Genomic DNA, 17,298 nt, shown 5'->3' on the forward strand with positions numbered 1-17,298 from the left:
TTCCGCGTTGACAGCTTCCATTACCTTTAAAACTACAACAGGTATACACAATCTTCTTTCAACTTACAACCCTCAAGCTTCCTCAAGATCTCCATCCAGTAGAAGATATATTCTCCAAAAATAGATAAATTTCTGCAAAACCCCTCCAACGCTTCCAACATCAAAATCATTCACAGAACTATCATCCCCCAAGATTCTTCAAGAACACCGTCCAACGTCAGCACTTTTCGTTCTTCCAAGAACAAAGACAATCCGGGGTCCATGTCTATGAATCTTCCACCAGAAGTGTCTCTAAGAATTCAACTCACTGTCGGTAATATCCACTCTCTTGACAAATGAAAAACGGGATTACAAAATCACCAAGAAGAAATGAACCTCAACATTTCCCAAGAACGCCATCCAGGCATCATCGCTGTTCCAATCGTCCAAAAACAAAGTACAAACACATCTATGACCTCCACCCTAGCTCCCATAAATCTCCACTGTTCCCCTTCTCCAACGATACACCAACGCTTCTCTATGAACGAAAAAAACGTATTCCAAAAGCTCTTCCGCGAGTCTCGTATGCCCAAGCTCACCGATCGAAAATTGCCCACCAAACAACCCAGAGAATCCCCAGAAGCTCTTCCTTCCCTCGGTTGGACAACGGTAAAGTTCATGTTGAGACGGCATTATTTATAATACCCGTTTATGCGGTTCGCATTCTTTTTTTCTTTCCAATTTGATATACGTCAAAGGTAGACACGTAGATAAAGTGATTTTAGTTGGTCCTGGCGAGACACACGGACTCCAATGGGTAATCCACACCCCCTCCCACGGTCTCTGCTTAGATCTCGTAGTTGCGGAACTTGTTGACGACCTCGCTGGGCGCGTCCGAGTCCCAGCCAATGTCGCGCCGGGCACCGTAGTAGATGTTCGCCCCGCCCTCTGAGGCTCTCCTGTGGGCGTTCGGAGGCTGGACCTTGGTGTGCCCCGGTGAACCGGCCGCCTCGCCCGAAGCGTCCTGCAGCATTCGATCCTTCGTCTTCGGTACGCTCCAGTGCATCGACTACGACGCATTGGATTATCCTTTTTATTTGCTACTACGTCAACTTTTCATTTTTTTGTTCGATTCTGTTCCCCGCCCCCTTTTCCCCCTCCCCGAACCTCTCTGGAGAACGCGTGAGGTGAGGCGGCTTGGAACCTCCGTTATCTGAACTGGTGAAAAGTTTGAAGGGTGATAGGACTTGAACTTGAGAAATTATTGGACAACTGATTCGCAGTTTTCACTGGTCCGCAAGAAAAAGGTTAAAAACCATTGGTCTAGTACAGTGTGCTGTTCAGTAGTTGCGCCCGGGCTAAACGGAAATCGGCGGGAGCGGTAAGCCACGCCTTCCCGGGCAACGGGGCGTGGTGTATCGATGTAGTAGCTATCGTACGTCTTAAGAAGAACGAAGATATGCAACGGGAAGTATATCGTGTTGTACCTTGTGGTATTCACAGAAACATAGTTTTCTGAAAAAACTGTCGTTCGGATAATGGAGGTTCCATTCCACCTTATTCTCATGAACAAAATAACATAAATCCAGGCGAGAGATTTCTGGTTATAAGTGTAATTTGAGACCCATACAGTAAAGAATAATTAAATCACTAAACAATATATTCGTTACGTTTACTTGTAAAATGTCTATCTAGGAAGAATTTGAACAAATCTCAGATAGCTTCTCTAATCTCCCTGTCAGAAAAACGAGTTTCTATAAAATGACATGTAACCGAGTTCATTAAACGGAACATTTTACTTCGTTATATTAAAGAGTTAAATTGAAGTACGATTAATTCAACAGAAAGATCTTTTTTCACTCATTACTCCTTCAACTTTCATGTCACATGAAATTCCGAACGCCCGCATTTCAGGACAACAAAAAATCTGTCTGAAAAGAACCGTAGTTCCCATCTACTCTAACAAAAAATTTCACGAACTCTCGAAGCTTCGAGTACCAACCAAGAAATTTCTCGCCCGAACGGGTTCGACGTTTCCTCTTTATCTATCGGCGTCGCGACGGAATTTCGATCGGGTTTACTCACTTGGTGAACGTGGTCCTTCATTCCGAGCCACTGCTTGTAACTGATAGCGATCCCGCTACGCCTCCATTTGTCGTAGTTGCTCCTTCGCTCGGGATCGCAGAGGACCTCTTTCGCGTGCTGGGATAGAGAGGGAAAAGAAAACAGAAGGATTTCTTCACTATCCGCCATAAAATGCTCCATGGTCTGCTCAATGTTCCAGATCAAAATGCAGACTTCTTAATCGTCTTTCGAAGGAGGTTTGGCAAACTGAATCGACTGATTTTGGGAATATACGGTTAATAGTTTAGAAGATATTCAACGTTAAAATATTCCAGAAGCGTTTGTCTGCAAGATAGGCTTCGATAAATCAGGAACTGAAGCACCTACTACATTTTTTCGAGATGATAGGAACGCCAGAAATATGGAATAAACGACGTCCTGGACCTTGATTAGGTTCTCTGTTTCAAGTGAAGATAGTATTTATTTTACAGGATAGGAATTTTTATTTAAACATAGGCTTCTTATAGAAAATGAATTTCTATGTTGCAACTTGTAGTTCTACTATCAGCAATACAATCGTAGTTATTGTCATTAGTAGACTGCGGATGTTTATGCATTTATAGCATCTCCTAACTTGAGAAATGCAATGAAATAAAAAATTTAATAGAGTTTATAAAATCTCTAGAATTGAAAGTAAGAAAAGTTGCTAATATTAAATTACTAAATATTATTAATACGTAAAAAAGGTGACAGAAAAATATTACAATAAAAAATTTAATAGCGTTCGTTATCTGTTTGAATTCAGGGAAAACCTTTCATAATGGAAATAAGATCCCGATTGACGGATATTTTTCGAAGGTTTGTCCGTAGAATTTTAAACCTACATGAATAATCCGGCTTTGTTCCCGAGCTGGTAAACTCCAGGCTATAGGAAGTTGCTTTTAAAGTGGAGTTCTCGAGTCGATATGCGTGGCATTAGCATCGTCAAGGTGAACAATCGCAAAAAAACCGTCGATCGAGCAACTATTTCCCGATGATTCATTCGGTATCGAGGATTAAATTGCATAATAGGCGAGGTACGAAGAGTAGAAACGAACCTTCAGCTGCTGAAACTTCCTCTCGGCTTCTTTGTCACCTTCGTTCTTGTCGGGATGGTATTGGAGAGCCAGGACCTTGTATTCGGCTGTGATTTGCTCCACCTGAAACCAAACAAAATTGTTCGTTAATTAAATATAACGTTGGATTCGTAAATTATTTTTTCTTCTGCAAAGATTCAGTTCCTCTGAAATACAATATTTATTAAACCGTTCGGAAACTTCCATTCGATTATGATCTGCGGATTTTTGTATACTATGCATCAATAATGATTGTTACGAGCAATTGTGTAATTGTTATTTTTATGTTATAAACAACGAACGAAAAAATGTGAAAAATTTAATGCTTCCTTTCAATTTCACTCATCGAAAGTGAATTCTGATTAATGAAATTTCTTTTCTACTTTTTACCGTATAGAGTTTCATCAAAATAAAAATTTTTTTCAGATGGAAACCTTTTGATGTAAATAACGTAGAAATTTTAACCAAACAAAATACCAAAAGTCCATCTCGACTCAGGACGGTAAAGAGTTAATACGATCACAAAATCCCATTCCAATTATTTAATCGGTCCTGTGTATACCACGATAAAATCTGAAATAATCAGATTCACAGAAGAGTAATTAACAAATTACAGTCCATACGCACGTTTTTGCGGTACAGCGAATCAAATGTTACATTGCAAGTTGGTTAAAACAGGTGAAACGTCATTTATTTCTAAACAAATACTACCGAATCAAACGAAACAAATGTTATTTAATTGTAACTTTTGGAGCGGAAAACTTCTCGAAATTGCATCATTCATTTGAAAATTCGCCCGGCCTCGATGGAACTTTCCAATGAAACGATAACAAACCGTAATGTGTTAATTGGAATCCGTTAAACTTTGAATACCGACCATTCGTTCTCCAACAACCCAACGAAATATTCTATTCACCGCTAACTATACAATGCACTGTTTTCTCTGAAATTCGATTGAAAACCCAGTTTCAATACATCCTCCGGTTTTCCTAAAAGAATGTGTAATAATTATTCCGCCTTCGAATTCCGCGGCCGTCTTACAATTTTTCCACTCCAAATTCAACATTTTTCAGATGAAAATCACCTTTTTTCAAATTAAATTCAACCTTATGCGATTTTCGAAATAAAAAGAAGGTAATAAAGAAATATTTTAAAAAATTCATTCGAAATTAAAATTTCATACAACAGATTATCAAAATTATTCACCCAACGATGCCTTTGCAATAATTTTAGTGGGTGCTTTATTTTTATTCGAATAAGAAACGCTTCTTACGCGAATGCTTTTTAAAATTTTAGTTTCGGGTGGATTTCTTTAAATGTTTCTACATTACTTCCTATTTCGGAAATTGGAAAAGGGTGAATTTGATTTGGAAAATTTGAATTCCATCTAGCAAATGGTGAATTTGATTTGGAAAATTTGAATTTCATCTACAAAATGGTGAATTTGATTTGGAAAATTTCCATTTCATCTACAGAAAATTGAATTTGATTTGCAAGAATTTGAATTTCATCTGGAAAACAGTGAATTTGATTGGCAAAAAGTTGAATTTGGAGTGCAAAAACCGTACCAAGACCAACGTGCACATCTCATATCAACGGCAGACACAACGACATCGCGACAGAGAATGTCCTTTCACCTAATGCACCTCTCCGCGACGGCACGAGACGATGGAGGTGTTATCGAACGCACTTTCGCGCCGTTAACATCGTTGTACCGTCGCGTCGTGTGTCCTATTTCGCTTGGGGCCTGGTTCAAAGGGTGCTGGTTCCTTGTCAATTTCTCCAGCTAATGGGAACGAGTGATATTTGCACATAGCGCGATGTAATGAATTCCCCATTAATGGGGAGGAAGCGTAGAATTTCTTAATGGAACAACGATAGGTGCAGGTTCGTCGGTAAACAGGCAAACACGATCACTCATTAACCCCTTCCCCCCATCCGCCCCCGCTTTATTTAAAGCGACGACGCTTTATTTTTAGCTGATCGCGAGGAACGGTGCCGAGGGTGTCGGCCACCGTTAGCATATAATTCCTTGAGAAGGGTCAGCAATCACTTTTATGCGAAGTTAATGACAAGGAATGGTGTGGAGGGGACTCGAGTCGATAGACTTTATGACTTCGTTACTCGGGAACGCAGTGAATACTTGGATGACCTCGATCTTCACTCACTGGTGATTCTACTGAAATCGATTTTAAAAATTATATACGATCTAAAAGTACCATTTATTAGACAACTGGACTGTTATTATTGTATTTATAAATTTATAAAATTCGTAATGTAATCATACATCTCGAATATTCAGTGGATATTCGATGTATTGGAAGCATTAACGAAGTAACTTCGAAGCTTTCCAAACGAGTCAAGTAACCTTTGTCTGCGAGGATTGAGCGACCAACGGCTCGTTTATCACCGCGACTGCGAGATAAACGAACGGTTATTGGGTAATTGCAAAGAGACACTGTTCGCTTCGAGTAATTTTATACCAATGATCGCGATATTTCGAGCCCCGCAGAGAGTTGTCTGTTAATCGAAGAAATTCTATTTAATCGAATAGGTTGCTGTTTTAATCCCAACGATCCTATGACCGGGTCATGAAGGACCGTGTTACGATATTTTCTGAATTTTTAGGAAGAAATATTTATCCAATAAATTTTATATTTGGTCTACTAATAATTAAGTAATCCACTTATTTCTTGACGAAATCTATATTCACTTCTATGGGAGTCAAGATATTTATGCTATTTTATTCGTGTTGGTATACATATAACGATTTTCCAACTTATAACTATTCTTCCTCAGTCGAGATGATATTTTCAGTTTAAAAGACACCGTTTCGTAATTTAAGAACATAGTAGATTATTTTTTAGTACGACTAATATCTTATCCTTTTCGGTTATATGTTTGTTAATTAATTATCAGACGGCTGTAAATCTGAAGTAACTATACTAGTTGTTGCCTCTGAACTACCTACGAGTAATGGACATTTCGTGTTCGACGAAACCGCAGATAACGACGTGTAGTTCGACGTTTCTCGAGCAATATCTGTCTCGTAAACGATAACAAATACAATCTCAACTGTACAATATGTATGGAAAAACAGAGTCGCGCAAATGATCCGACACTGAATAATTATAATTTTACGCGGTTTATACACCGAAACTAAAAAAATATTATTCACTCGGAATCGGTGAAATTATAATCCACCCTGTATTTTTATATTTGTCTACTTTTAAAAAAAAAAGAAACTAAAGTATAATGCGTTTGGTCTTTTTAAATCAAGCCACAGCGTTGTATAAATATTGTTTATTGAAATGAATCATGAGAAATCCGACGATTATAAATGTTACCAAAAAACAAAAATAATCTATAAAAGATCAACAAAAGTTTTGAGCGTTTGATTGTTTCAAAAACGAACACCTTGATATATCACAACGTTGCACAATTCCTGTCGACGTTATTTGTGTTTTCTTTTCCATACTATATTTATAACCATTATATTTGTCATGATTCCTTCTAATAAAAAATATTTAAGAAATATTCTAGATTCGTTTAAAAACGATAAGGTAACCATCCATTTCTGCGAACTGAAAATGCTGATAAAGGAACCCTTATTTACGAAAGTAATGCACATTTGAATATATGTAGTTCAACTACTCTATTTAACTCAATTTCTTTCTAAAGTTCAATAGCACAGATGGGCAAATTCATTGTCTAGATAAAAAGTTTCGAATAACGAATAAAATATGAAAAAAATACTTCATCATTTTTACTTGATTGAACGTGGTAATTCCAATTTTTATCATGAAATAATGTTTCTTCTTAAATTAGTAGACACCTTGCAAATAATTATTTAATCTCATGAACTGTTTAAAGGTCAGGATGACGATCTTAGATACTGCTGCTTCTCAGTATGTATTATTCGAATAAAATTGTGCCCATCTCTCTTCAAAAGGAACGTCCTGAAATTTCGTGGCGACACTTACACGGAACACCCTGTATACTGGTTACAAGAGAGCGAAAGAAGAAGAAAGGGTAGAGGTCGAAGGGGCGTTAACGAGGATAATTCGAGCGGCGACGTATTTTTGCCAAACGAACTGGCAATCCGGACGTTGAATGTCGATCGATAGTAATCGAGGAGTTCTGACGAGAGGCCGGGGCTGATTAAAGTTGCGCCCCGACGCTGATGGAATTATCCCTCTGTGACGCGGCCCGACACTGAAGCTAATTAACCGTGCGTAACGTACCAGATCGGGATTGAATACGCGAGTTCCATCGACCACGGAAGAATTCATACGTCGAGAGGGAATACAAACGGTGGATTTTAACTGTATACGCCATACACATACACATCCTTTAAAACGGAGGGTTGGAAACGCTTTTAATAAAGTTTAACGAAGGTTGTTTTATTCAATTTTGGAACCTGATGGACCCGTTAACAGGGTAAACAAACTCATACTTCCTGAATTAATCTGTGAAAATCTGTGATGGGTTAGAATTAACATTTTTAACCCATTCAAGACCTACCATTAATGCACTGTTTCATTTGCAATTTCTTCAAGATCGATTTACATCGTCGATTTCGGTAACAGCATCATGAATTACCGATTTTACCTACGTTACAACACGAACGAAAAAAAGTCATAAAAAGCACCTCGACGCTCAACATTAGAACTACGGACGTTGAGCGTGTATCTATTTCTACTGAATCGATAGAACGTGACAAACTTCTCAAAATATACAAATTTATCGACTACATTTCTTCACTTTTATATTACAATAAAAGTTACTAAAGGTCTAAGAAAATTCATTATTCCGACATAGATATTAATTATCGTTATAGGAATCTACTAACCAGTCATTTTGACTGCTTCTGTAGTTCAACGGCAACAACGGCTCTCTAACCATCCCCTAACTTCAGAGACCTATGTCATCCAAAGTTGGGCGCAACATTGTTCGAACAATAAATACAGAAACGAAACAGTACCTAAGAGCGTCATCCTGCCCTTCAAACAGTTAACGATTGTTTGCCAAGTGTCTACTTATTCAAGAAGAAATATAATTTTATTATAACAACTAGAAATTCCATGATGAAGTACACTTTCCATCTTTTATTCGTTATTCAGAACTCTTTATATAAACAATCAATTTTCCCATCTCTGATGTCATCACATCATCATGACAATATTACCTACTACACTTATACTGTTCTATATTCTACTTATATCCTATAATACTCTCACATAACAAAAAGGACTTCCCATAAAAATAAATTTACGTCATCCCTATTAGACCGCGGAATTTCATGCAAAATAACATTTTTCGAAGCTATTTATAAAGACAAATGTAAAGATACGATTTTCTTTCCCTTCTTAAGGATTTTATATAACAAAAATAATACAGAAAATATATGAATTCTGACGTTAACGTTACCATTTATACTTCACAAAGTCATACATGCTATGAATGCATATAATCCGCAGTCTAATAATTCCAAGCCCTAAACAGAATCTTCGAGTACTCACCGTGGAAGATTCATCGCAGGCCAGCAGAGCGTAGTAATCCTCCTCCTCGCTGGGTTTATAGTTGATCGCGTCCTCGACGCTCATTTTTCCTTCCCCTCTTCGATTGGCGCTCGTTACACCCCAAGAAAAACTCTAAAATCCTAGAATCCTCAGCGTCCCTGAGCCGAATCCCCTCGATCGTTTAGTGTCCAGCACCGGAGGTGTCTGTTCCTCTTCGTCTGGTCAGTTTCCCCAACGTAAGCGCGGGAATCGACGCGTGGTCCGGTTGGATCGGTCCGCGTCTGCTACGTCTACGCTCGCGGTTCGATCCTTTTACTGTTCGAACAGTTCCCGAGGATCGTCGTCCGCGGACAGTGTATATATGTATGTGTATTTATACTCGAGAACCCTCTCTGTCACCTGTTGCCGCCGTGTCGCGCGTCGTACGCCGTAGTGAGCCGTTCGACGAGGTGGAACCCGTGTCGGAAGAGACCCGGAAAGACCCGATTCCCCGGGAAATATTCGCGCGTGTGCGCAATTCAGGCCACCACCACCTTTCCCTTCCCACCCTCGATCACCCCCCACCACCCCCGTGTGACGATATTCCGTCGTCGATCGGCGAAACGCGCGCACCGTCTGCCCTCTCCAACTGGGATCACCTCTTGCGCACTCGCCGAGATGGTGTACACTCTTACACCACCACCCCCGTAGAAAGGATGTATTTTCGTAGGGGTTGGAGACGCGCAATTTCGGGGTCTCCAGGTGACGAGGGAACACTCCAGGGGCAGAGAAGACTCCTCTGCTCCGTGTGTACAGGGTTGGATGTTTTCGATCGGTTTACACTACTGCCTCAACGGTGCCCTATTGACCTGTTGACCTGTTAACCGGCGGGTAACAGTTTCGAATATCTGTGCTGAAAAGGTGTACAGTTACGGACAAATGTTTTTGGGAAAAAAGCGTCTGCTTTATATCGATATTTTGAAGTCTCGTCATTTTGAAATTGCGATTCAAGGGTCTGAACGTTAAAGGGTTAAGTAGTCAACCCCAGCTTGCGTAATTGTTATTTTCTTGTCGTATAAATTGTTTTTTGGTTTTTTTATTTTATATATCTTCCATTTGGGGATGTTCACACATCGAGAATCTATGGATATTGACGCTTCATTTAAGAGAGGATTCTCATGTAACAATTCTAAAGGCAAGTGACTTTTACGAATTTCTTTTTGAGAAAACTATTGATAATATGAGAGTAAACGGTCTTGAAATATAAGAAGACATACTTAAATTATAGAGAAATATTTCTTTTTTGTTTCAATTCTGCTTGTTGTTTATTGCATATTACAAGACTTGTGATTTTCTTCGATGATATACTCATAGTTGGCGTGCAGTGTAACATCTGTCACAGTCATCGGAATGCAAAAGCTAAGAAATTCCCCGAAAGCTGGATAATTCACCTATTTGTGGCTCTTTTGAAAGAAAAATATGGAACATTAGAAAAGTTGTAGCATTTAAAAGAAACATTTACTTTTTCTCGACAGATAACTTGAGTTTGTATTGTTTAAAAAAGTAATATACATAAACAATAGTTTCGTTCGAATTCATTTGTCCGGTACTGTATGTACTTTCGAGCAATTAGACGCCTTTTGATTTCCGTTCGTCCATCATCGCCGTGCACACAGGAAATCGTTTTTATCGTTTGTGCTGCGTTTTTCCCTTTCCGGAAATGAAAAAGGCATATTTGCTAGTAAGTATATTTTCGTATTGTTCGTTTTCAAAACAAGGTCAATTCACAAAAATTTAACCCAATCGTGATTATTTTTATTTCTAAACGACGCGTTAAAGTTAAGCTTTCGGAATATGTACACTGCCGTCCATAAATATTAAGACATCTGATCGTAGTAAAAATAACATATTTTGCATCACTTTTATTACATTACATCAGCGTAAGTATTGCCCTTTAAGTTTTAACATCCACGAAAGAATATTTATTTCAGTCCTTCGACAATTTTTCGTAATGTCCCTTTACATTTACCTCATATTCGACAAGTGTCCTAGAACTTATAAACGACAATGTATATGTATATATACTTTGTTAATTGGAAGTCGTGCTTTGCATTGATAAACAAAAACAGCATCGTTTACTGTAGAAATCCGACATGACTTTTTGTCCAATTAAATATTCGCTGTGTTAATATCAAAGAAGACCAAAATGGGAGGTTTGTCACAGACTATGTTGTATATTGTGACGCTCCAGTTTTTCATGGAAACCCGTCGTAACGTGGGAATTCCCAGGAATCTTGCCTTGTTTACCTCTAGAGTACACAGAGCAAAAGAAGTTGTTTATATCGAAGATCATTGTTCAGCTTGGTGCAGGTATAAAAATACGTAGATGTTATGCAATAAATTATTTAAAATGTAAGTATACACCAGAACAACGACTTAATTAATTAGCATTCCCAAAGAGAAATTCGATATTCCTCATTATACACGTAATTCGAATTACCTTGTATATTGAAATTTCGTCGGGTCAACAATGATCGATTAATGGAAATTTTTTCATAGGAGGATGTCACCAAAATTACCTGTACTTCAGACACGGTTTCAATCACACTCACAGATTTCAATTTCGAGCTCCCTCCATTTTGGACCCGCGTGTGTACCCACAGTTTGATCGGTCAAAGACGATTGTATGCCTCGAAAATTCGTGAAATCGTTGAAAATGATGAATCGAAACAATAAAAAGAAACTGTCGGAGAACGTACACGCGACTCCACGTGAAACGCTATCGACTGGAATTAACGTCGACGCGTACTGCGCCTTGATTGCGGGAGATTCCAGAGACTTGTGGCTTTCACTTGCGGCCACGTGACCTCGAACTCGACATTACCGACCAAGCGATCCAGTTCTGAATCATGATCTCGTGATCTCCCTCCACTTATCGATAGTTCGAATTTCGTAAGAAGAACTTGACTCTGTAACGGATCGTTCATGAAAAGGAAGCATAATACGGATTCTGATTCTTCTAATCGTAATTTGAACAATTTATTGAATTTCAACGAAATTATTTTTAAGTGTTTAAAGTATTTTTCAAGTCTATGTACTTTTGGAAAAATGTAAAAGTCTAAATAGTCAGATTTTTTAAATCAATGAGAAAATAACTTCTTAAATCAGTGATTGGTCCTATCACTTGATATGTCAGTCGACTTTTCTCTCTTTTAACATCGCGTGAATTTAAAATAGATTAATTGCTTCCTTTTCTGCTCATAGTGAAGCATTATCGTACAGATTTACATTTAATACACTTTCTATCACACCTGATGATCTTACATGACATTATATTTTCTGAATCTTGCACGTAATACCAAAGTGTCATTAACGAATAGATTATTATTATCATGAAAAAAAAAACGTTAGGGACAGTTATTCGACCTTCGGAGATATTCAGCAGAGCGGATGTGACCTTCGAAATGAAGGGGAAGTCGAATTGCATCCCCCAAAAAGGGCTAAAAATATCAGCGAATAAAAATTGGGGAAGTTATTTCAACAATTGAGGGTCTGTTCTGTTCCCGTTCAGTTATTCCAACACAATGAACAGTATTCATATTCGCTTTGAAGAGAAAAGTGGTGGAAATTTTGGCCCTAAAGGTTGCGTTTACCTTTCCACCTCAGTTATTTTTAATATCCCGCGAATCGGTCCGAGACAGACGTGAATTTAATAGGACACGAAAACACGGCGGAAATGTAAAGTTCTTTTTTTTTTTGCCTCGAAATCCCTCGAGGCTTTTCCCCGCGAGAAAAAACGAAGGAAACAGAGGAACTCGACGAACCGCGAGGATCTGAATTTCTCGTGGAGATTTTTCAAACAGGGACAACCTTCTCCTTTTTCAGCGAAATAAAATTCATTCCCTCTCATGCAGTGGCGAAAAAAAGAAAAATACGCTCGCGCGGCTGGAGAGGCTCTCTTTCCTGCTGGAAACTTCTCCGGCCCGTTCTCGAGTTACGGAGACGAAATTTATAAATCGATTCAGCGACAGACTCGACACATTCCCCAATTCAAACAATTTCTCAACATTACGAGCATATTGTTCCTTGAGTTTTCGATTTTTTAATTGACGAAATATATTTCAACATGTACAAACGGAATATTTTCAAACAGTTCGAACAGTATTCGGTGGTTTGCAGAAGTTTCAAACAGTTCAAACATTTGAATCGACCGAACACTCTTCAAAATGTTTGGACATTTAGTCGGGAATTCATACAAGATTGAACTGCTTGACTACCCATCGCTAATAGTGATACGTGACGTTCTTTAAATCTAAAATTCAAGTGTTATAAAAAACAAAGTTGATATTAACCTTCATTTTAGTTATTTTATTGTAATACAATGATCAAATTAATGAATATTTTCATAGTGTATTAAGTGTTTAATATAACGTTTATATTTCATTCTGACGAAACTTTTCGAGAATATTATCCAATGCTTCATCTTATTATATGTGTATCGTATGACGAGGGGATCAGCTTATTTCAAAGAAGTATATTCCAAAATACATCTAGGCGAAAGCATTGGTGGGGCTCTAAATGGACCAATATATTCTTGATGCAATTCAGATGTTTGGAATACTTTTTAAAATTGTTTGCAATTTACGTATACATAAACGTTCGATCAATTCTTGACCACCGTGATTCTGCATGTAACTGTGTAATATTCAGACCCACGTGTTACACGATTTCAGTTTTCGCTTCCAAGCGAACGATATTAGATTTTTCAGCTGACCCCAATGTACGCGCTGCAACCGACGTGACCCACGATTCACCGTTGTCGGCAAGTTGCCTAGCTTGAGGCGTTTCTGGCCGGAATTTTTAATCATTCCTATGTCCATGACCTTAAATGACACTTGATGACTATGGTCACTGAAATCTTCTCGAGAAAGGCTCCAATTTTAGGTATTTAAAAATACATGGTTCCGCTTAAAAGAATCAAGCTGACCTCGAAATCTCCTGAGTACCACCACTTGGAAAAAAGTTTCGTTCAGCACATAATGGCCCCTCAAGCACCAAACAGCTTTTGTTTCAAACATTTCTTCGTATCGCCGAAATTGTAGAAATTATTCAGGTGATTTCTCTTAGGTGACTCACCCTGCATACCTATGTAAACACATACGATTAATGTTTTTATACTAATATTTATTCTAAAAATGCTATAAAATGAATATTAAAAATATTCACACATAATAGTTGTAGTTGGAGTACCGTAAATTGAAATAACTTTAACTCACAAGTCAGGGGTAACTTTGTCCCAAACTCAACAAACGATCATTACCAATTTTGGAGCTCTTTCCCGAGTATGTTTACATGAAATATCCTTTAACGTAAAAAATCAGCTTGATTTAACACTTTTCAGAACAGCAAAATCGAAAACGATGATTTTCTGTCTTGTGGAAATGTTGCCCTGACTGAGTAAAACTTACCCCAACTTAACAGCAGGAGAATGGAAGCTCATCTGACGTGTTGGACGAGCATTTCCACATTTCCTCCTGCTATACGTAGTCACGTTATGAGCCTGCGTTATGTAGGGATTTCACTATATTCATCCACAGGAACATCCGTCGCAATATTACAATTCTTCCCACGCCACTTACAATAATTCGTATCAATGTCAAGTTACATAAACCCCCATTTCGAATTTACATTATACCCCGACATAGAATCTATCGCCCTATCAGCTTGCCGCGTCCCACCGAAAGTTGCGTCACCTGATTGCGCAGCGGATGTCACCGCCAGTATATACACAGGGAAGAATTTTCCACCGTCAACGAAGGACTACGACGTCAATGGGCATCGCAACTGAGGCAAATATTTAGCCAGCACTCGATTTAATTCGACGGGAGCGGTATACAGTATACAGGGTGTCCCATTTAAATCGATCCCCCCCGAACATCTCTGAAATTATTTGTGAAATCAAAGTGTTTCAAACGAAAGTTGAATGGCATCGAGGGAGGCATAATTCGATGTCAATAGTTTGTTCGTAATTGGAGGCGTAGAGGACATATGAAGGTCAACTTTATTTTCTGAAACGAAACCATATATTTTTTAATGCACTGATCGATGCAGCTCGATATTCCCTGTAACAAATTATTGACTTATTTATACCGAAAAACCGTTACTTTGAAGGATATTTTAATTTAAAAATTGGTGCAATGGTACTAGTGACACGATATTTACCGTCATAAAGTTGATGTTCACGAGTACGTCCATAGAACTCGCATATAATTTTGAAATTGAAATCTCTCCCAAACTAACGGTTTCTCGGTATAAATAGGTTAACAATTTTTTACAGGGAATGAGGAGCTGCAACGATCAATGTATTAAAAAATATATAGTCTCGTTTCAAAAAATAAAGTTGACCTTCATATGTCCTCTACGCCTCCACCTAGAAAAAAACTATTGACATCAAGTTGTGTGCCCCTCGTTACCATTTAACTTTTGTTTGAAACACTTTTCGATTTTACAAATAATTTCAAAGATGTTCGAAGTGGTCGATTTATATGGGACACCCTGTATATGTATATACATGTATACATATGTATATGTATATACAGGTCGTGTGGAACCCAGGAATACGTGGCCAACGGTCCCGCGCTGGATAATCCTCGATCGTGGCTCTTGTACACGTCATTAGAAATTCAAATTTTCCACGGGATTACGGGGAGAAGAGAGAAAGAGAGAGAGAACGATGGAACGTGACTGAATGCGATGGGCTCATTACGCATTCGTCCCGCTTCCGTCGAAGACGCCGCTGATTATCGGTACCTATGCTCACAGCTGTTAAGGCCATTGTCTAAGGAGGAGAGCCTCTCCTGGGATCTCCTTAACGAAGAAAGCTCGCGGTTATATACCCGCGCAACACTTGACAATCTGTGAGCTCCTCCAACGAGCTTCTAACGACCCTGATCAACGTTTGTCCTTGGTTTAAACTTTACACCTTAGACTTTATGGGGTTTAAAGTTTAAACCTTACAGGAGGTATTAACATTGGAGTTTAATGAAAGCTTATCGTTTGAACTGTAAAATAAATATTCCGAGAATTTTTACGAGGGATAGGACACACGATCTGATTTTTAACCATGAATTATTACAGCACTGTTCCTTGAATTAACCCTTTGAACTGGTTTGGTGAAAATTTTGTTACCTTATTAGAGAAATTTTATTACTTGTTACTGGACTAAAATGTTTATGCAAGTATCTTTAAAAATAGTGGTTAAATAAAGAAACGTTTGACGCAGAAATTGTTTATTTTTTTGCGTGGATTAATCATCTGTTAAAAGAAATATAGGTATCCATTTAAAAACACGAAGTTGACCTTCGAAACGTTCACCAGATTGAAAATAAATAATGTCACTCTTTTTCCCCCTCAAAACCAAACAACTTTTGTCTAAAATAATTTTATAATATTTCCATGTGTCAACCTAAATGCCGCACCCTGTATAAAATTCATTTACAAGTTTCTCTGTTGAAGAATACAATTAAGAATTAAAGTCTATTATTATAAATAATTTTATAAAAAAATTACTTCAGTATTAACATTTCAACATCGTTAGATAATATAGATTCTCCATCCAGTTTGATATTTTATAGTTTCTGTATCACGGTCGACCCAATCGCCAGCTTTGACGGTCCGTAATCCGAGTGCTGAAGTTACGGCGCTTACCGTCTATTACGCAACTTTGCACACAGTTAATTGGCCAATTTATATAAAGAAATCTTAAATTGAACGGTACGTTTCATTACGTGTAATTTCGTTACATATTATCTTTATTCACAGTTCATAATTATTAATCGTTACATCGAGGATCTGAAATGGTGAACGAGTGACCCAGCCATCGTTATGCGATGCTGATTAATGATTGGATGCAATCAACAATATTATCTAACATCATCACTAGCCTGCGGATATTTATGCGTTTATAATATCTCTTAGCTTTGAAAATGCAATACGACAAAAGTTTTAATAAACGTTAATAACGTCTTTCATTGAAAATGACTTATGCCATGTAAATACGCTTTCATCGTTTATTTTACATGTAACCAGTTTCATATATATATATGTATCTTATCAATATAAATAATTTTTTATTTGTTAATAGCATTTATTACTTTTTACAGCCCATTTTTGAAACAGTTATCCCCGTTAACTATGTGACTTATTATTAACGTAGTACAAAAAGCTTTCCAATGCAGAATTCAAAATTCTGCTCCATTTGAATGTTCAGGTATTGCTATCAGTAAACTACCGATTTTTATGCAAAATTAAGGTTTCTACAGTAATTTATAAAGACAGGAGCAATCGTAGAAATTTATTTTCCCACTTAAGTATCTTATTGGGTTTAAAATAAAATAGAGACCTCGTTGGATCCGATGAAAGTTTAATTTTTCATTGAATTTCACAGAGCCCAATAGGCTATAAATGCATAATATCCGCAGTCTAGAACAGGCGTCAGCAACCTATGACCCGCGGGTCACCGAATGCCCCATTTCATAATTTCAAGTGACCCACTTGAGTTCTACAAATAAAGTATAATATATAAAAATAAATTATAAAACATAAACATGAATCAAACCCTTTGAGAAACTATAAATAAT

General features: G+C 37.8%; 1 protein-coding gene across 1 annotated transcript; it reads right to left on the reverse strand.

The window, feature by feature from the left end:
- Window positions 1-192: 192 nt before the first annotated feature.
- On the reverse strand, window positions 193-9,113 carry LOC107188855 (J domain-containing protein). The gene is made up of 4 exons (XM_015577235.1): window positions 8,681-9,113; window positions 3,141-3,242; window positions 2,065-2,181; window positions 193-1,048 (listed from the first exon to the last, which is right to left on the reverse strand). The coding sequence occupies exons 1-4, from the start codon at window positions 8,762-8,764 to the stop codon at window positions 827-829; spliced, it is 525 nt and encodes a 174-aa protein (XP_015432721.1). The 5' UTR covers window positions 8,765-9,113; the 3' UTR covers window positions 193-826.
- Window positions 9,114-17,298: the final 8,185 nt, after the last annotated feature.

Source organism: Dufourea novaeangliae, unplaced genomic scaffold (genome assembly GCF_001272555.1).
Source record: "Dufourea novaeangliae isolate 0120121106 unplaced genomic scaffold, ASM127255v1 scaffold141, whole genome shotgun sequence".
NCBI lineage: Eukaryota > Metazoa > Arthropoda > Insecta > Hymenoptera > Halictidae > Dufourea > Dufourea novaeangliae.

Coding starts and splice junctions, on each gene's coding strand:
- LOC107188855 (XM_015577235.1), bottom strand. CDS start 8,764: ATGAGCGTCGAGGACGCGATCAACTATAAACCCAGCGAGGAGGAGGAT. Junction 3,243..8,680: donor CCTGCGATGAATCTTCCACG/GTGAGTACTCGA, acceptor GTTTGGTTTCAG/GTGGAGCAAATCACAGCCGA. Junction 2,182..3,140: donor GGAAGTTTCAGCAGCTGAAG/GTTCGTTTCTAC, acceptor TCTCTATCCCAG/CACGCGAAAGAGGTCCTCTG.